Genomic DNA, 19,905 nt, shown 5'->3' on the forward strand with positions numbered 1-19,905 from the left:
AGAACCCCTTCTGTCTCCTTTCACCGAAGTGTCAACTCTTCTGGAGTATCTCCTCCCTCCCCCTCCTCCTTCTCACCTCCTCTTCCTCTAAGCCCCCTATCCCCCTCCTCGCTCTCCATCAACTGACAGTGGGGGCAGGGAGAGGATATTCCTGGGATTTTGAGAGAGTCATTGTCATTGTTCCCCCACCCTCCTTTTTAGAGCTCTGGACATACACACAAAACACCCCCTGGAACCTTTAAATGACGTGAGGAGATCCACAGGCCACCTGTGAAACAAAATCTTGGTTCTTCATAGTCACAGAAACACACAGGTAGGCAAAGGGCTCGCGGTTATTAATTATATACCTACACATGCCCACACAAAGCAGGTGGCCCTGCACACACACAGGAAGCCTCATGCTTGGGCATCGGCCATGCTACCCTTCCTATCAGCTTCCTCCCTTCCACCCACCCAGAGGGGTTGCCCACAGCTGCTCTGTGAGAAGCTGAGGGGTATGATGCAGTGGAAAGGGAGTCACTTGGCTCTGGGCTACTCCCTGGCTGTGAGACTTGGGCAAGTCACTTAGCCTCTCTGAACCTTTATAAAATGCACATATAACCTCCTGGCTAGGTGGGGTGGCGATGAAGGGGAATAATATACGTAGGGCCCTTGACGCGGCGCCTGGCGCTGTCCCGCCTGGTTCCGGAGCCTGCCTTTCCTACACCCACGTCTGGGCTGATCCTGCCTTCTGGCACTTGCTCCCCACCCTTAAGACCCTGGTCTAACACTGCGAAGAGTGGGGACTAGCCGGGACCTCAGGGCTGTCCCAGAAGGGTCCCAGATCTCAAGTCACAGGTCTGCCGGCTGGCGCTAGCCTTCGGAGCCGCGCGGGTACCAGGAACCTCGGACACGCAGGAAGGGCGATGGGGTCCTGCGTGGGTGGATCGGTGGGCGGCGGGTGGTGGAGGTAGGCTGAGCCCGGAGGTAAGTCGACCCAAGACTGTGGGTGGCTTCCTCCTGTTGCTCAGTATCAGGGAGAGGCGGGGGAGGACATTCATTTTTCCTAAGTAAGCATCCACTCATTGCTTCGATAACTATCGATTGTGAAAAGCCAGCCGCGCCTCTTAAAGGCGAAGCCGCGCTCGTGCCCCCTCTGCGTCCGTATTCGCGGACCCCTCCGCTGGGACCTCCTCCTCCTGCGCGGGGCAGCGATGGGAGAACGCTTCTCCACTGGCTCGTCTAAGGCAGCCTCGGGAACCGCAGCCTCTAGCTGTGGTTCGACCCCTGCTCGCCCGCCCGCGGGGCCTTTCCTTCCCGAAGTACCCTGTCACGCCCCCGGACCCGGTCACCTGTTCCGCAGCGTCCCCGGGACCCCGGAGTCGAGGACGGGCCTGACGCTCGGAAAGTTATTTCAAAAGGCAGATGTGTTGCAACCTTCGCTGCAGCAAACTACAGGGCGCAGTTTTCCCGAGCCCTTCCCCACCCCCACCCAGCCCGGGAGACCCGAGCCCGCTGCAGAAGCCAGCAACGCTGAGAGCCGGACGCAGACGCACCTCCTCTCCCTCCCGCGCGTCCAAGTGCGACGGGGGAGGAAGCCGCGGAGCAAACTCCCCGAGCGGAGCGAGCCCCAGTCCCGGCCTGGAAGGGACAGGCTGCTGGGATCGGCCTCCCGCCCGGCAGCTCAGATTAATACTCGCGATTTCCTGCCCGGCCTCCCCTCCTCCCGGCCCCAGCCCTCGGCTGGGCTGCCGCGGCCCCCCTGTACCTGCGGCGATCACGGTCTCGCCCTCGCTCTGCTCCCCGGAATCCGAATCCATGCTGCGGGCTGCTGGCCGGGCGTCCACAGCCGCCCGTCCGTCTGCGGGGCGCTCGGGGCCGGCGTCCCGCGGCGCACTCAGTGCGGGCAGCCGGGCGGCAGCAAGCCCCGGCGGCACAGGCTGGGCAGCGAGCGGCGGCCGCGGCCAGGGGGCGGCTCCGCGGAGGCGAGCGCCACCCGCGCCCCGCTCCCGACGCCCGCCGGCCGGTGCCTGCGCGCGAGGCGAGCGCCGGGCAGAGGGTGGGGGCGCGCCGCGAGAGCGCGGGGAGGAGGCCGGGGAGGCGCGAGCAGGGAGGAGCGGGAGCGTCCGGCGCCCGGCGGGCTCCAGACTGGGGTTAAGTAGCCCGGGGGCGGCGCCGCTCCTCCTACCCGCGGGAGAATTGGACTTGGGGAGCGCGGCGAGGTAATAATGCGGGTGGCAAGGCCGAGTCCCTTGTCTTCAGGGTGGCCGAGTTTAGAGGATGTTTAGGCGAAAAAGCACCTCTAGCCAAGTAAGAAAAGGAGAGGTTCATAATGAGTTCTGGGGCTGCCAGGGTTCGAGTCCGACTCCACCGGTCGGACAACTTGAGCAACGGACTCAACCTCCCTGTGTCAGTTTCCTCACTTGCCAAATGGGGGGAAAGGACAGTTCCCTTTCGTCCGGAATGCTGTAGGGGAGTAAATAAGATAATTCACGTGAGGGGCCAAGAGCTGGGCCTGGCACCGAGGAGCACAGCGCAGGTAATGTAAAGCCGAGCTCTTCTCCCGGCGTGGGCGGCAGGTTGGGCGAGCCGCCGGGGAGCTGGTTGCGACCGTCGGGAGCCCGCGCTTGCGCCCGAGGCCAGCCCGCCCTGCCAAGTCAAGGAGCTGGGTCTCTTCGCGTCCCCGGCTCAAAGGGCAAGAATTGAATTTAAAACCGTTGCTTTGTCTTCAACACAGTGCTGGACTTCCTCGATAACTCCCTCCGACTTTCTGAAAATAAGTATTTGAGAATTTATTTAGTAATTAAGAAACTAAACTAGGGGGAAAATGCACGGAGCATAAGGCCTCAGGAGATCCTTTGTTGTTAATTTTTTATTACGGATGCAGCCTATTGGCTCCCTGAATTATCAGCTCCAACACTTACATAACGGGCTTCTCCGCATATTAAGTGCGCACACAGAGCATGCAAACTAACTTTAATGACCTGAACACAATGAAATTAGGAAGAGAAAGTCCACTAAAAAAGTGCCATTTTTTGTTTACCATTTCACTCTAATCTGTACACTGATACATTGAAGAATTGAGGTTGAACATTTGAAAATGCTTTTTTGGAGGTCAAAACTGGTTGAAAGTTGGCAATTTCATAGAATTCAGCCTATACTGTTTCCCCCCATTTGTAGTCTCAGAGAGGGTAGATAACTTTCCTGTGGTCTCAAGACCAGAAAGTGTGTGAGCTGGGTCTTGAAATCAGGGCTATCTGATGTCCAGACCTGCTCATAGCAGGGTAGCCTGTCACAGGTGAATTGGACCTGCCAGCTACGTGGGGTCTGCCTCCTTTAGTGAAGGTATTGGCTTCACAGGGTGCAAATAAAAGTCTGCTCTATGTTCTCAGAAAACGTTTTCTGGATGACGAAACTCATGGACTCTGGTTGATAAAAGCTGGGTGGATTTCAACGGAATGGTCAAAAGAGCCTTGTTCTAGATGTGTGATCTTGGGCAAATGGCTCACCCTCCTTCAGTTTCCTCATGTGTTGGCATCACCTTCATAGGGTGGTTGTAAGGGAATAAATGGAATAATGAGTGTGGAAGCTATTACCCAATGCCTGGCACACACTTAATGTTTGATCAATGGAAAGAATGTTAGTTCTTAGAGCTAATGGATCCCACTTAGAAAACAAAATATTTAAAAATCACACACTGTTATGTGACAAGAAAAAAGGAACAGTAACATTTGGGTAAAAGTTGATACTCAAGTCACTTTAAAAGTTTGCCATCGTAGCTTTGCAGTCTTAAGGAAAAACAATGACGATAATGTCAGAGAACAGAGCATAGTGGATTGAAGAGGCATCCAGCTTCCTCTAAAGGCCAGGCCTAAATTCAACAACAGGAAATGTGAAACTTTCTCTGTTCCCTTAGGCCTCCTTTCCTGGCAATTTTTTGTTTTTGTTTGTTTATTTTAATGGACAGGTGGTCTGCGTTGAAGGGTGAGGGGGACAAAATCCCACTGAGGCATCTATGCATCATGGCAATAAAGGAAAGGAGCCATCTCACTACTGGAACTTGACCAACAGTAAACAAAATCCTGGGGGTGCACACTTGCGACACATATAGGCCCATCAATCTTCCATTCTTTACTGAGTAACTAGTACATCTCAGCCCAGAGATAAAATGTTGCGGGTGGGGGGAGGCTGGTCAAAGTGCTCCTGAGAAGTCTATGAGGTGAGTCTGTAGATAAACAATACCTACGCATTTATCTGTTCCTGTATGCAGTCATAGTGTATTTCTGCAAAAGGAGGCAGACATAGAATGAAAAACTGAATGTGGAATTAAACAATGGAGAAGAGAGATCCAAACTAAATAAGCTCTCCATTCCAATTTCCTATGATATGCAATCTGTTGTCATGGGATAGCAAGACAAAGGGAAATGACCGCTGGCACGCATGTGTGTTTAATGAGGAACATTAGTAGAACATACCTTATCTGTCCTCCCAGTGTGGAAAAATCTGTATAGGAGGAGGAAGTCCTTAAAATAATATCTCACAACTATCACCCCTGACGAAATAGTGAAATCTGAGGTGGTGAATCTCCCTTACAAACCATTCCTAGTATATTTCTTAAAAAAAAAGGGAAGGACAAAAGAAAAAGCTGTTAGAAAAGGGGAAAGGATTTCTGTAGTTCCTCTGTATATTTTTAGAAGAATGGCATCACTTTGCAGACTTGAATCTAGAATCTGGGGTTATAAACCACTTTCCTCAGTGTTTCCACTACATCTTCTCAGCTTGGCTGCTGCTCTTCAGAAACATGCATTTGTAACTTATTGGTCATTTCTTAGCATCAGCTACGAAATTGTTGGCTTCCTAAGGAACTTGCCTGTCAGGTGGGAAAAGCCTCTCTATATGTAAGGTGTCAAGAAACAGATAATAAAATAGATCCATTTCTGCTAGCACAATAATACTCCTTTAATCCGAGCCAGCGCTATGACTCCTGCGCCTGACTCCTCCTGCGGGATGGAAAGGGAGCTGTCTGCAAACCTTCGCAGGCAGCCTGGGGAGGAGGAAGGGAAGCTCCTCTCAGGAGCAAGGGCTGCTGCTCTGCTGCAAAATACCCCCAGGGCTCTGGACCTGACACTTTTTCAGGCAGAAATGGCCCTTGGTACTTCGGGAGGAGAGGTTGGCCAGGACAGCCCTATTCCTAATAGTGCGTCTCAAGGTGAATGCTGGCACCAAAGAAGCTTCTGCCCAGAGCCACGGTGGCCTCCTCGGGGTTCTAGGCAAGCTACACAGTGGGGCCTGAACCGACTTCATATCCATCTGGCAGAATAAGATGCTGGAAGACAGCCTTGAAAGAGGGGGTTTTTCCTATTTCTTTCTGGCTGGCAAAAATAAGCTTCAATTGTTCCCTATTCCTTATTTCAAAAGCAGCATCTCTGTAGAAAAAGTAAAAACCCGTTCATAATTTCATAACTCTTAACATATCTTTTGAAAAATTTCCCTTGTGTGGATAGCATTCTGCTTTTGTAGCTTCCTTTTAACACGTCGCAAACATCATTCCATCTTCTCTTGGCAACATGGTTTTTAGTAACTGTATAGTGTTCCATTGTATGGGTGTCCCATTATGTATCTAGACAATCCTTTGTTGTTGGGCATTTAGGTTGTTTCCAATTTTCTGCTATAATCGACAGCATCAGTGAACATCCTTATGTCTAAATCTTTCATATATCTTGAATGAGGAAGTTTAAGTGTCAGGCTAGGGAAAAAAGAAAGCAAGGTATGGTAGGATGGGTGCCCTCAAATGTGTGAAGACCTAGACTCTAGGCTGATACAGGACCTATATTTAGGTAGATGTCACAAGAATGTGGAGTTTGGAAACCTTGTGCCAGTCCTGACCGGCTTGTCCTCAGATCCATTGCTTGCCCTTCCCCTGCTCTGTATGGATGAGGAGCTGACCCCTGCAGGCTGCATTTGCCAGGCTTCTGTGCTAGCTGGTTTCTAGCAGGATCAAGCCAACGTGAGGCACTGCAGAAGATGGGAGGCCAGGAGAAGGACTGACTGGAACATTCTCTCTAATCCTGTACCCCTGAGATCTCAGCATCTCTGACCGTGGCTGCATCTCCATGGCTTCAGCTCCTACTAGATGGACCTACTGTGGTTGCAGCTTCTACCAGATGATCACAGTCCGTGACTCAGGCAACAGCACCCCCCTCCCTGTTGCCTCTCCAGCCCAGAGTGGCAGTGGCTTCCTGCTGTTTCTAATTTCTAGTTGCTTCACTATCCTCTGTAGGGCTGCTCAGCATTTCCATTACCTCTGTAGCCAGTTCCCTGCATTGTTGTTTTAAAAATATGTGGAATAGCTTCTGCTTTGCTACTTGGACCTTATTATTACAGACACACTGAAAGAAGAAACACTGTTTTAATGATTACATGTAGGTGACCATATTGTAGGAGACTGGAATCTATGATCATTAGGGTTCCTTTGGAAGTTGGAGCATGGAAGGGGAATGACGTGCCCAAATCTTGGAAGTGGCAGAGTTGGGACTAGAACTCAAGGCTCCTGACCCCTAGCCCAGCTCTCTTTTCATTTGATGTTAGCTCTCCTCCTGCAAATATCTTTGTTAGCCACCCACCTAAGTTTATGTTAATCACTCTTCTGACCTACTGGAGGGAAAACTGAATCTCCTAAGTTCTTTTTCTCTTTCAATTATCTTGTAATTATGACAGCTCAGTTTGATAATGCTTATTCACTAATTATTTTACAGAACAAATACTGCTCGCCAAGTGTTGAGTGGAACCGTTCTTTCCTCCTTTCAAGGGATTTTTTACTTAGAAAATCTAAATACATGTTCTGATCTGGAAGGTTCCATTTATGTAAGTCTCTGGTTTCATAACATCTATGTTGAACTGAGGGCTGTAGAAGAGGGAGAGAATGTTTTAGGTCACCTAGTCTAACCCCATCATGTTAGATACAGACAAACAAGCCCAGAAAGACGGGGTGGCTTGCCGTAAGTTAGGGACAGGAATGGAACTTGAACCCTGTCTCCAGCCCTAGTTCAGGAAGCCCATCATATCACCATGCTCCTTTATGCCTTCCCTACATCCAATTTCCATCTGCTTCTACACTTGGGAGTGTTCCATCAACCCTTCTCCACCTGGAATGGAATCCTCAAAAGCAGGACTTGACCAATCCCTCCTTTTAATTTCTTCATCTCGTCAACACTTCCTTGGGCTCCCTATCCCCCCTTTCTCTCCTGGATTCTCAAACTTTCTAGTTATCTCTCCTCTCTAGCTATCATTTTCTTTCCCACTATGCCTTCCCTCACATTGTTCTTTAACGATCCCTCCCTTCTGTGGTCACAGCCAATCTGCCTGGGTAAAGGCGTCAATGCTTCCAAGTGAGGTCTCTTTCAAGCCCAGGTTCTGATTCATGGTTGTCATCAGCTTTTGATAATTCTCTGAAGAAAGCCATAAATTAAAGTCACTCCTTGGCAGGACCCCTGGGCCTATCTCTATTACTTCCATGGCCTCTTGACTATGGATATGAGCATCTTAACACCTCAAACATTACGGCATAGATGGGAAATCCTCCCATAGCCAAGAATATCAAATTTACTTTAATTCAAACCAGTAACACATATCATCCCAGGGGCGTTCCCAGTGTTTCAATGACTTGCTCCTTCGGTTGTCAGCATCAATCTTTGCTCTCTTTGGATCTTATCAACCTTTAGATCTTTCCAATTTTGTGTAATTTAGACATTCATGAGCTGTTAGATTTATTGAAGCTCTTTCAGGATAACGTCATTACAATACAATGTTTGAGTCACAATGACCTTATTCAAATGAACAAATCCTCCCCCCAAACAGACACATTGACATCATATTTCCAGTTGGCTTATTATATTCTTCTTTCCTTTCAAATTCTGTGTTACTTTCTTCCAATGTGGATTTCGTCAAGTCACATAACTGTCAAGAATCCAGAAACTCAGTTCACCCTTCACATTCCTGACTCATACTTTAATTTTTCTTGAACTCTTTAAGTCCAAGGATCAAGTATTGGGTTTCTGTCCCAGAAAACAAGTGTAGCAGACACCTGCCTCCTTCCCTTGTGCCTTGATACTGCTGCAGGAATGAACAGGAGTGGAGTGTGACCACACAAAGGGGACAGCCTTGGACAGCGGGTCCTAACACCCTTGTGCTGTGCTCTCCTCTCCTCGGTACAGAGTGGAGGGTGGAGTCAGAGCAATGCCCACGCTCAATTCTGAACAATCACATCTTCCCAAAGTCTCCCCTGTCACCCAGTATGCTAACAGCTCTCCGATCCCCAGGCTAGTAGTCTTCAAATTAGTTCCCTGATTTTGTCTTACTTTCACTTTGGCATCCACAGTCCCACCGAATTTTAATGTTATTTCTTCCACAAGTGTCTTGATTTTACCCTTTCCTTTGCAAATCTGCGCTCTCTCTGTCTTCCCAGCTCTTTACCTGAGTCTTGATGGCTGCAGCAACACTGTCTGCAGCCCTGCCCAAACCCCACACCACCCAAGCCAGAGCTCAAGCTCCCTCATTTTCAGCTGACAGCTCGTGTCTGTACCAGCCTGCTCCGCTCTCCGCTCATAAGAGAGCCTGGAATATGTATAAAACACTAGCCAAAGTCTAAGCAGTGATGGGGTCATCCCACGACCACCCAATTTCAATCTCTCCCTGCTTCCTGCCTTGCCCCATATTTAATTTCTCTGGCTCTGTCCCTGCAGCCCCGTCCCTGGTGAGTGGGCTTCTTGCCCTCCTTTCCCCGGCATAAGGCCTATCTCCTTCCTGCCAGCCGGCATGCCTGGCTGTGTTGGCTGGAGGTTTTGACTCTCTGGGTTGGCCTTGGGCCCATCTGCCCAGAAATATCCTCATGGGAACTTCTGGCCCGCATGCCCTGGTGTTCCTGGAATCCGCATCCTCTTCTTGGCTTTGCCTCTGGACCACTAAATGTTGGGTAATTTCTGCTGTGGTGGAGTGAAGACACCTGGATTTTTGTCCTGACTGTTGATGAACTTGATATCTGACTCTAAGTAAGTCAGGACTGCCTATCCTAGCTCTCTTCAGATACCAGTTTTGAGGACATTCAGCGTGCCATCTGTATGCCTTCAACATGCCCCCTGCTTCCTTGTTAAGGCCCGAGTCTGTCCTGACCCAGTCCCATCCACCCGACAAGACAAGGGAGAGGATCAGTTTGTAACCCTTTGTAACCTGTCCTCCAGCGCACATTGGCTCCTGCATATCCACTGATCCACAGTTTCCCTTTTGGCTCTACCCTGCATAGTGAGTATGTAAACCAGCATGCTTGGGGTATGCCTCAATTTCCCCACTTGCACTAGTGTGTCCTTTGGACAGTACCCCAACCTTGTCTTACTCTTCTTAAGGTGTGGCCATTTCCTATTAGTTGAAGTAACATGAATAAATCTTTTTCCATCTCCAGGGAGTTTGCCTGATACAATCTGCCTTTTGCAGACTCTTTGCTTCAAAACTTAATTTGATAGGATATGTTTGAATAGCCAAAACAATTTTTTAAAAACTACTGGTTGCCTTACAAGTAGTTTATAAGTTTAAATATATAAGTTTAAATTCTTATATTAAGAATATAACCAAGAACAAGGAGAAGTCAGAAAGTAAAGTCCCCTCAGCTACTGGAAAAGATATCTTCAGCTCAGAAGAAAATCCCTAAGGCTCTCATGCATAGTCTAGTTTTCTTTATTTACCCCAAATTCTGTCTGGTGTGAGAACAGAAGGAGGGGTGGAGTGGCCACTCTGGGCAGCACCAGAGCCACAGTGGAGTAGCTTCTGTCTTTGCCCACATCCCGTCTGCACTCACCTTCCCCCACATCCTGCTGGTGTGCTACTGCAAACACCTGCAGCCTTCTGGAAATGCCAGGGAGCTAAGCGGAGCAGCCCTTGAAGAGTGACAGGCAGGATCTTGGGATAAAATCTAGGTTCCTGCCCCTCGTGTGGGGTGGCTCTGCACAGTCTTCTAGAGGTCGCAGTGCCCTGAGCCCTATCTGCCCCCAGGGGGAAGGAGCTCTCACGGGTAGGTAATGCACCTGTATGGCTGCCTTCCAGGCCCATCATATTCCCAGCCCCTACTGGTGCTTCCTGGAATCATCTCCCAAACAAACAACTTGTCCTGCAGTCCTTATCTCAGGGTCTGCCTCTAAGGGAAACTCTCCTAAGTCATTCTGCAAGAAAAAAAAGCTGAGAAAGGATGGCAAGGGAAAATAGAAGAACTCTGAAAAATCAGAGAGAAGAACTAAAGTGTTTTGGAGCCATGGGGTCTTTTGGCAGCAGCACTGGGGCTTGAGGGTGTCTGATGTGATTACTGTAGACACAGGGCCCTGGTGATCTGGGTAGAGTGCTTCTCTTAAGGAGGCGGGGAATAAGTACATTTTGGTAAGCTTTCTGCCTGAAAGAGAGGAAATAGGTTGTGATGCTTAAAAGAATAAATCATTGGCTATCTAGAAGCTTGAGTTTCCTGGATGCCCCTTTCCCTGATAGCAGGGATTTATTAGGTTTTCAGTTGTACTGAAATCATTGCCTTCAAGCTTCAAAGCTCCTGGTTTCAGCAGTTTGGCTCTTTGAGATTTATATTCTTCATGATTTTCACAGTCTTTGATTTCATCCCTTCCTATCCCATTTTCAGAATAAAGTTCTTTTTTTAAAGTCTGCCTTCCCACGGAAGCCTCTTTTGCTCCTTGACCATTTCAGTGGCCCTTCTCGTGCACCATTATCTCCTTCTTGGGGTATGAGGATCAGCTCTGCATCAAGTATTCCAAGCGCCAGTGCACTGAGATTTGTACTTCTGTTTTGTTTCCAATCCAAATTGATTATTTTTTTCAGTTTTCATCCAGATGTTTCATATCATGTAAACACAGCTTGAAAGTGTTCCTGAACTGCTTACAGATGTATGCCAGTGAAATCCTTTCCAAATTATATATAATGATGCTCTGGGTCTATTTATATCTATGTCATAGTCTTTGGCTTGAGTTTTAGCTATAAGACTAAGTTGGAAAGAAAGTGAAAATGTCATGTGTTTGTGAGCAATTTGTCTACTTGATTAAAGACTCCAGATATATGGAAATATTCAGGAATTGATGTCATTTTCCACTGCATGCTGGCATGTCTTTAACCACAGTGTTATGGGCTGAATGTTTCATATGTTGAGGTCCTAACCCCCAATGTGATGGTATTTGGAGATAGGGTCACTGGGGGAGATAATTAGGGCTAGGTGAGGTCATGGGTGGGGGGCCTTAGGGTGGAATTAGTGCCATTATAAGAAGAGACACCACAGAGCTTTCTCTCTGTCTCTCTCCCTGTGCTCACACAAATAAGAGGTCATGTGTGCACAGTGAGCCATCTGCAACCCAAGGGCAGAGCTCTCCCCAGCACCCAACCATGCTGGCACCTTGATCTCAGTTTTCCCAGCCTCCAGACCTGTGAGGAAATATATGTCTGTTGTTTAAGCACCCAGTCCATGGTAGTTTTGTTAAGGCAACCTGAGCAGAATAATGTAAGTAGGGACCCAGATCTCTTGACCTATTTAGTGTACAGTTGCTGTGACTCTAAAACCTGCTGCTTACCCTTTTAGACCAAGCCAAGATCTCCTCACCTGGTGCTTGAAACCAGGATACCCTTTAAACCCTTAGGTCTACTCAATTCTTATCAATAGCCTGGTTGCAGGATATAGTATTGGTAGGTGACACATTAAGGATAAAGTGGTAGATTTTATATTCCAGAGATGGCAGCAGCAATCTGTCCCATCCACATCCTATTCTACAATGTGACCTTGATGGGCTTCCTATCAAGAAATGGGGTCTATGTCCTCTCCCCACAGTTTGGATGGGCTTGTGACTTGCTTGTAACCCACTGGATGCAGTGAAAGGGACTTTGTATAACTTCTGAGGCTGGGCCAGAAAATACTAGTCAGCTTCTCTCTGGTTCTCTGGGATACCCTTTGGAGCCTGGAGCTGCCATGTAGGAATTCTGACTACCCTGAGGCCTTCATGCAGTGCAGAAGCCTTGGCCACATGGAAAGGCCATGTGTGAGCACGCCTGTCCCAGCCAACAGCCATATCAGCCACCAGACATGTAAGTGAAGATGCATCCAAATAACAGCTTTTGAGTTTCCCTAGATGAGCCTCCCCCGACATGTGTGATGCAAAAATAAAGCATCATCCTTTGTACCCTGTCCCTGCTGTACCCTGTCCAAATTCCTGGCCCACAAAATTGTAAGCAAGATAAAATGGTAATTGTGAGCTATGAAGTTTTGGGGTAGTTTGTTATGCATCTATTGTAACTGGGACAGATGTACTTTTCATTGGTTCCTCTGAGTAAAATCCCAGCCCAGGATCAAGCCAGACCAACAGAAACCCACCTTACTTGGGGCTTTCTTGAGCAGCCCCCAGGTGTGGTGCCCTGCTTTGTACCAATAAACAGGCTGGTTAAAAGGAACTCTTCTATAGAGATACTGTTGAGTATGGGACACAGTTCATTAGAGCTTAATGCAGGAAAAATTCTGTTTCTTGGAAGCAACTGGTGTCTTGCAAACTATGGATCTTACCATTGCTTGGCTTTCTGTCATTGCTTTGGCTTCTAGGAAGCTCAGGACAGACTTTGTGACCAACTTGTAACAACTAATCTTATCTCTTTGTAACCTGCTGTATTTATTTTTGTAAGTTCCCTCAAAATACTTTCAGAACAAGGTGGGGGAATAAATGAACTCATGGGAGAATGAATGTCCCTCAAATCACTCTAGCATTTGAGAGTGTTAGACTGGGCTGGTTCCAACACATAGTTTTATTATAACTAAAAACTGAACACACTCTATATTCTCTAAAACAAAATACAAGAAACTAAAAAGGGCAGTCTAGACTAGAAGTTAAAAGAAGTAATAATCCACTACAAAGTAATATAATATGATTTAGCAGGCAAAACAATGAGGCAGTTAGGAAAAGTGATATTTAGTGAGCACTCCCAGGTATTTTCTAGATCCTTTAGTACACAATTTAATTTAATCATATTTAATCCTGATAAAACAACCCCATGGACATAAAGTTCCCTTATTTTGAAAATGAAGAAGCTGAGGCTCAGGGAGGTTCATAAGCTTGGCCAGGGTCACACAGCTAAGTGGGAGAGCTGAGGTGGAAACTCCATTCCCTTTCCAGTTATGGTGGATGTTGATGACAACTTTGAGGCCCACATAAGTGAAAATACTTTCCAGGCATAGATCAAATCCTGTTCAGGTGAACACTGCAGATGCAACTTTTTCATGGGAATGGGGTTTTGCTGTAACTCATCATGGCTGCGGACAGGTTCAGTGCCCTGGGGGGCAACAGGCAGGCAAGGCGTGGCTGTAACAGAGGGACCGGTGACCCGCCCCACAGGGGTTGCCTCTTGCAACCACTCCTTGCTGTTCACACTTTCAGAATGGGCTGTCTTGTTTTCCTTGCTCCCCTTCCCTATTATCACCACTGTGCCCCACCCTCCTCTGGAAAACCTCAGTGCTTCTCTAAGGAACCTCCCTTCAAGGCTTCCCAGATGCTGGCGAGTGCTGTGGGTGAGCTTTCTGTCACACTTGCCAGTCGGGGAGCCTGCTTGGTTCTGGGACGTTTGCCATTTCTCCCCACCTATGGACGGGAGCTGGAGAAATGTGTTCTTGGTACCAAAATAATTCTTCTCAATGGGTTCTGCCAAGAGCAGATCAGGCAATCGCCATGACCATGGGCTTCTGGGTGGGGCCTGGACATTCATGCGTTTCGTGTCATGAATTGTTCACTCTAATGATACCCTGCTTTCTGCGTTCTTTGCCAGACAGCAAACTTTAAGCACTAGAGAGAAGAAACCCCAGCCTGTGGTCAAGGTCTCCATCCAAGCTCTTGCCACAAGCTGTCATTTATCTCGGTAATGCTATTGAAATGATGACTTAAAATTCTGAAATTTCTCTAATGACTTGTCTGCATAAATGACCCTTTGGTTGTTATTGGAGTTAGCTTGATAAGCAGGCACGAAAGGACTCGAGGTGTATGACTTGGGTGAGCCAGACAGCTCGATACCTTCTCCCCTGCTGGCCACAGCATCTGCAGTTCCCCCAGGTGATTCACACTGCCAGAGCCCAAGGGAGCCTTCAGAGTACAAGCCTCCCAATGACACTATCCCTGGGTGGGTACTTGAAGGTATGTGGGAGTCCCACGGTGAGCGCCTGCCTTCTCTACCCTCCCCTGCCTGTTCCCACCACCCTGGCAGCTAGTACTTAGGTCCTTCATGAGGTCCTGGCTCGGTTCTGGACAGTTCTGGGCCAGTGCACAATGTTAGTGTCCTTCACCTGCCCGCAGATGGGAGCTGGCCCTTCACTTGCTCCCTCGTTCACCCACTCATTCATCAAATACTTACTGAGCTGTCAGCTGCTCAGGTGTCAGGCATCTGGCGAGACCGGAGATACTCGAGTGAACACAATCCCTGTGCTCATGGAGCATATGCTGTGGAATAGGAGATGGACAGCAAGTCCACCCATATGCACGGGTCACATAAGTTTTGTGGAGAAAATAATGGGGCTGGAGAGTGATGGGGGTGGGGGCAGTCATGATACTTTACATGGGCAGACAGGGAAGTTCTCTCGGGGGATGTGACAACGGGCAGAGGTGTATGCAGTGAGTGAGCCAGTGGGTGAGGACACAGGGAAGGGCATCCTGGGCGGGGGCAGCAGCTGGGGAGATGAAGGGCCTGAGCAGGGAGTGTGAGTGTGGCCGCCTGGGGGCTCGGGGAGGCATGGAGAGGGTGGTCAGTGAGGAAGTCAGAAGCGGGCGGGCAGGAGCAGTCACTCCTGATTCCCAATCCAACTGCCTGGGGACTTGGAGCAAACCCTGGTGGACAAGCACTGGCTGCACAGTAGCCTCTCCTCCCAAGGGAGCTCCACCCAGAGCCCCCGCTTTCCTGGACAGGGCCCTGGAAACTGCCTGACAGTTCCCCTGGGGCTGTAGCCCCAGTGCTCCCCTCTACATCAGCAAGTACCCTCCCTTCACAGGCAGGTCCCTGTAGGGCTCTCCCTGGGATGGCCTCTACAACCGTCACTCGGCACCCCAGCCCCTAGCCCTGACACCGAGGATCAGGCCACCCTGCTGCTTGGTGCCCCTTAACCCCGCCTGGCCCTGTTCCAGCTTCTGCACCACTCCCTATACTCCCAGTCAGTCCTCCCGTCACTCCAGAGGTTGGGCCATCTGCGTGGACTCCCTGCAGGGGAAAGGAGCAGTGAGAGGGCTTTGGGACAGACGCCTCCCTCCTCACCATTTTGGCCAGGGCCCACCCTGTGTAAGCCTCTCCTGCCTTTGGGAAATTCATTGAGTGCTTGCTATGTGCTAAGCACTGTGCTTTACAGGTGTCAAGATTTCCCAATGACAGAGATATTACTAAATTTGATCTCCATTTTACAGATGAGGAAATGGAGGCTCAGAAAGGCTAAGTTATTTGTCCAAGATCACACAGGCTGGTAAGTGGTGAAGTTTTGGCTGAAACCCAAATCTGTCTTTCCCCCAGAGCTCCTCCTAGAAAAATGTAACAGTTAAGTATATTCAGATAGAGGATCTGAACTGAGGCTTCAAGGACAGTTCTGAGGCTCCAGGCATCAAAGAGCTGGTTTATACATCTTGCCCACGTTGTTCAGCCACCAGGAATGAAGATCCTGGAAACTCTCCTGTGTCTTTCCCCAGGGAGGGCTGTGTTACACTAGCATTCAGAAGGATGCTGATCCTCTGGCCTGGAGCTCCCTGATGGCAAGGGGGAAAAAGCCTGTATTTGTCATATTTGCCCTGATGTATAAATGTTCTTTATCCTGGCCCTGATGCCTGGCCTCTTACATCAAATATTTGCTAAGTGCCTTCTGGGTTCTAAAGACTAGAGATATAAAGCTACTTATGGCCTGATTCCTGCTGTCAAACGGCATCCCGAACAGGTGCCCTCTTGACAGGGCTGCCCCAGGAGCCTTTTTCCTGAGGCAGAGGCCACACTGATGCCTGCCCCCATGGTCCCCTCAGATTTGTGGGTTCTTATCTTGCACCTACTACCTATGAGGTATGGTCTTAGGTCTGCTGGGGATATAGGAAGAAATGGGACCCTTTCATTGTTAAGGAGAATATTAGCTAGATTTGAGGATGGGGAAGTGGGTACATATAAGACAAGTGCCCAAAAAACTCTCCTAGCAGGCATAACATAGGCCTGTTCTTGTTCTGTGTTTAAAAACAAAAAAAGTTAACAAAGACAATGATACAATGATATTTTAACAAGATGAGCCTGAAATGAAAGTATATGTGATGTAAATCTTTTTTTTTTGCTTGCAGCACTCAAACTGCAAATTATTTTTCAGTGAACTGTTTTTTTTTCTTTTAATTTCCATGTTTACTTCACATAGCTTTTCAAGAGATTTCCAGGAGATTATGAAGCTTCTGTGCAATTGTTTAAGTCTGTTTTCATTTAGTCTCCAGATGTAAAACTCATAGGGAAAGTCAACCTCCCTTCTTTCCAGGAGTACTGGCAAAAACACAGAATTATACACGGTTTCCCTTGGTTCATTTAGAGGCTTCTTAGTACAATTTGTTTTCTGTTGCTGTCACACTTGCTCAGGGATAGGTGATGAGATTGCTGCCAGCCAGGAGGGCATCCGGCTGTCCCAGAGGGCACTGTGGGAGGTCAGGACCTCACAGGGCACCAGTGGGGCACAGGGAGTGAGCTGCTGGCCAGGACTGCGATGTGGAAGGTGCCAAAATGCCCCCTCCCCCCGCTACCAAGCGTGGCCCCAATAACCTGCCATGGTACCTGAAGTTCCACCACTTAGGGAAATTATTCTCTTTAAACACGTTGCTTTCAAACTCTTTTTGAGGGGCCAGTGGTAATGCAACAACGCTCTTGATGCTCATGAACTCTTGTACCAAAGGGCCGGGTGTATGTAAGTCAGATGTGATTTAGGGGCCTCCCTCTCCTTGCATTCTAGGTGAAATTCCCTCGACAGCCCACTCCTTGTGATCCTACCTACTTCCACAGCCTGTTGTAGCCGTGTGTGGAAGTCTTCTGGCTCCTGTGTCCTATTTTCTCTTGTATCCATCCTGATGCAGAGCTCAGCCATGCTCCTGTTTTCATGGGACACCCATCATGGCTGAGACCCAGATCCTTTGCATCACCAGTGGGACCCACGACGTCTGGACTCTCTTGGCATTGCTCTTGCCTCTCCCAGATCCTCACCTCGGAGGCCTGTTTTTGGTGCCCTCAGTGCCCTCGTGGTGTTACACAGGCCCCTCCCTCTGCCTGCAACACCCCCTGGTCCCGTCACCTGGTGACGCCCTTGGTATCTCAGTCCACCTCCCAGTTAGACGTCACTTCCTCCGGGATGGGTCCCTGATGTTGTAGGCCACTATAGGTGCTGACCTGGGAATTTTTGGTGCTGAAAATAATAACAGCCACCCAGATCAAAGGCTTCCCTTGCCAATAGTATGTGGTAGTTCTGCTGTCCTGAGAGGTCAACCTGCCCACAATTGTATCCTCAATATCTGGCATAAGCCTAGCACTTTGTAGTTGCTCAGTAAATATGTGCTGAATGAATGAACAGGGTGCCAAAGGATGTTCCATGTGAAAACAGATCTCAGATGTTTCATCTAGAAATGAGTTGACAGGCAGAGGCAGGAGGCTGTGCATGATCATTAACCCGAGGTTGCTATGAAAAATTGTTGGAGGATTAGAAATAATGTGCATAAAGTGTCAAGCACAGCATGTGGGACCCAGAACACTTCCATTGAAGGATACTTTCCATCCTATCTTGTCTTCTTTGTATCCATTCCTCCCACTATCCCCAACTTCTGACAATGGACTGAATTAGGGGCAACAAGCAGAGAGTTCCAAGAAGCAAGTTTCTGTCCCTGGGAAGATCTTTCTGACAGAATATGCTGGAAATGCAACAGGATCCTTGTGACGATGACATTCTTACCCTGCAATCATATGGTATTGAAACAGTGGAACTATACACCAGGTGGGTGGGCAGGGGGTGGACCAGATGTCACTTAGGTTTGCCTTTCCCCCCAGGAAGCTCTGATTCTGTTATGTCATTTAAAAAATTTTATTCTTTTGTTGCCTTGATTTAAAATAGGTGTAGGAATGCTGCAAATTCAAATACAAGAGAAATCTCAGGAAAATTATGTTACTAGGAAACCAAAAAGTTTGGCATTCTTTCAATAGAATTTTTATTCTGCCACCATATTTTGTTCCTGAGGTCTTTCCAAACCACATTCTGTACCCAGGGCCAGTCTTCTCTGGGCTGGACTCCCTCCCACAGTGAGCCTTGGCTATTGAGCACTAAAAGTCATTTGTTGGCCACTGCTTTTCTTGCTCTTTTAGGTGTTGAAAACAGAGTTTTCAAGCATGCTTCTTATTCCAAGCCAGAGTGTGGATTTAGTCGGGACAGTTTAAGCTGTGTCGGTGATACAAGAGATGTCTACGTCAGATTTCTAAGCCTTGGCACTGAGATGTTTTGGGCCACAGAATTTTTGTGGTAGGAGGCAGTCCTGTGCATGGTACAAATTTTTAACAGCATCCTGGGCCACAGAGGGGCTCTTTCAGAAGCACCTCACTATTATGATAACAAAAATTGTCTACAGGTATAGTCAGACGTCCCTGGGGGAGGAACCACTGGTTTAAGCAAAAGGACTGAAAGTCAGTCAGTCATCTAGATGTTCTGTTGGTCTAGGTAACTTACACACTGCCCCAGAAACCCAGCTTTTCTGCCCTCAAAACCTGAGCTTAGAAAGCAGGACCTCAGTGTCATTATAATCAAGGATCCAGACTCATTTCTAGATGAAACATCTGAGATCTGTTTTCACATGGAAACATCTCTTTGGCCTGGACCTCCTGTCTCCAAGTGTTTAACCTCTTTAAACTTTAGTTTCTTTGTCTGTGAAATAAGGCAATGATAGTATTTATTCTACTGGGTGGTGAAGAGGATTAAATAAGTTGTTTGCAAAATGCTTATCACAGTGTTGGACCCTTAATAAGGCTGCAGTCCATGTGGCCTATTATTGTTCATGACAAAAACTTCCCAGACTGAAAAAGATAATCTATTCTTTGGCAGATAACCCCATGCATTCTGCATTAGGCAGCATAGACTAACTGCTATTAAAAACAACCCTTAAGTTTAAGTGGCTGAACACAATACGAGTGTGTTTCTCACCCATTTGATGGTCCATTGCTGGTATTTCTGGTAGGGTTGCTCTCCTGAGCAGCTCAAAGCAGTGATTCGGGGACCTGGGTTCCTTCCATCTTGTGGCCCCTCTACAAGGATCTTTCCTGAGCATGAATGTTCTGCAAAAAAAAAAAGAACTCTGGAATCAAATAAGTTTGAGAGAAAAATGCACTAAAACTTCACTTGGAGAAAGAAGCCTATGGAGGGCTCTGATGAGATCTACAGTAAAGAACCTGTTGAACTTGGTTTAATTCAATGTTTCTCAAAAAGTCAAAGTCAATTTGGGCATTGCACCACCACCACCACCCTTTTTAAATTTTACTTACTTAGCTATTAATATCTGGCAGAACTAGGGAATGGCTTTTGGGAAATGTGAATTTTGGTTTTGAGCACAGGAATGACATAGTTTCAGGGCTGTGTTTCAGGAAGAGAATTCCATCTCAGCTTGAGGGAGAGTCTGTGAAAGTGGGCAATTCGGCTGAGGGAGGAGGCTTTTGTCACAGCTCCCGCAAGGACAGAGGCCCAACTGAACCAGGGCGGCGGCAGCAGGGTGGAGGGAGCCGGCCGGGAGCCTTGATGGGCATGTCTTGTTCTGCTCGGGCTGCCAAAACAAAATGCCACAGCTGGGGAGACAACAGACATTCATCTTGCACAGTTTGGGAGGCTGGGGTGTCCCAGATCAAGGA

General features: G+C 48.2%; 1 protein-coding gene and 1 long non-coding RNA gene across 3 annotated transcripts in view; one reads left to right on the forward strand and one right to left on the reverse strand.

Annotated features, from left to right (window-relative positions):
* The window catches only part of TNFAIP8L3 (TNF alpha induced protein 8 like 3), a 38,410-nt gene extending 36,472 nt beyond the window's left edge, over window positions 1-1,938 (reverse strand). The window contains exon 1 of one of the 2 annotated variants that reach the window (XM_073211851.1): window positions 1,748-1,938. In XM_073211851.1, coding sequence (XP_073067952.1) covers window positions 1,748-1,799 — 52 coding nt within the window. In that variant the 5' untranslated portion in view covers window positions 1,800-1,938. The remainder of the gene's footprint in view (window positions 1-1,747) is intronic. The other variant, XM_017653745.3, reaches the window with a different exon arrangement.
* A 149-nt stretch (window positions 1,939-2,087) lies between these two features.
* Window positions 2,088-19,905, forward strand: part of LOC140843158 (uncharacterized) — a 32,197-nt gene continuing 14,379 nt past the window's right edge. Inside the window, exon 1 of the long non-coding RNA XR_012120693.1 lies at window positions 2,088-2,201. This is a non-coding gene — a long non-coding RNA (uncharacterized lncRNA). The remainder of the gene's footprint in view (window positions 2,202-19,905) is intronic.

This window comes from Manis javanica, chromosome 8 (genome assembly GCF_040802235.1).
Source record: "Manis javanica isolate MJ-LG chromosome 8, MJ_LKY, whole genome shotgun sequence".
Classification (NCBI taxonomy): Eukaryota; Metazoa; Chordata; class Mammalia; order Pholidota; family Manidae; genus Manis; species Manis javanica.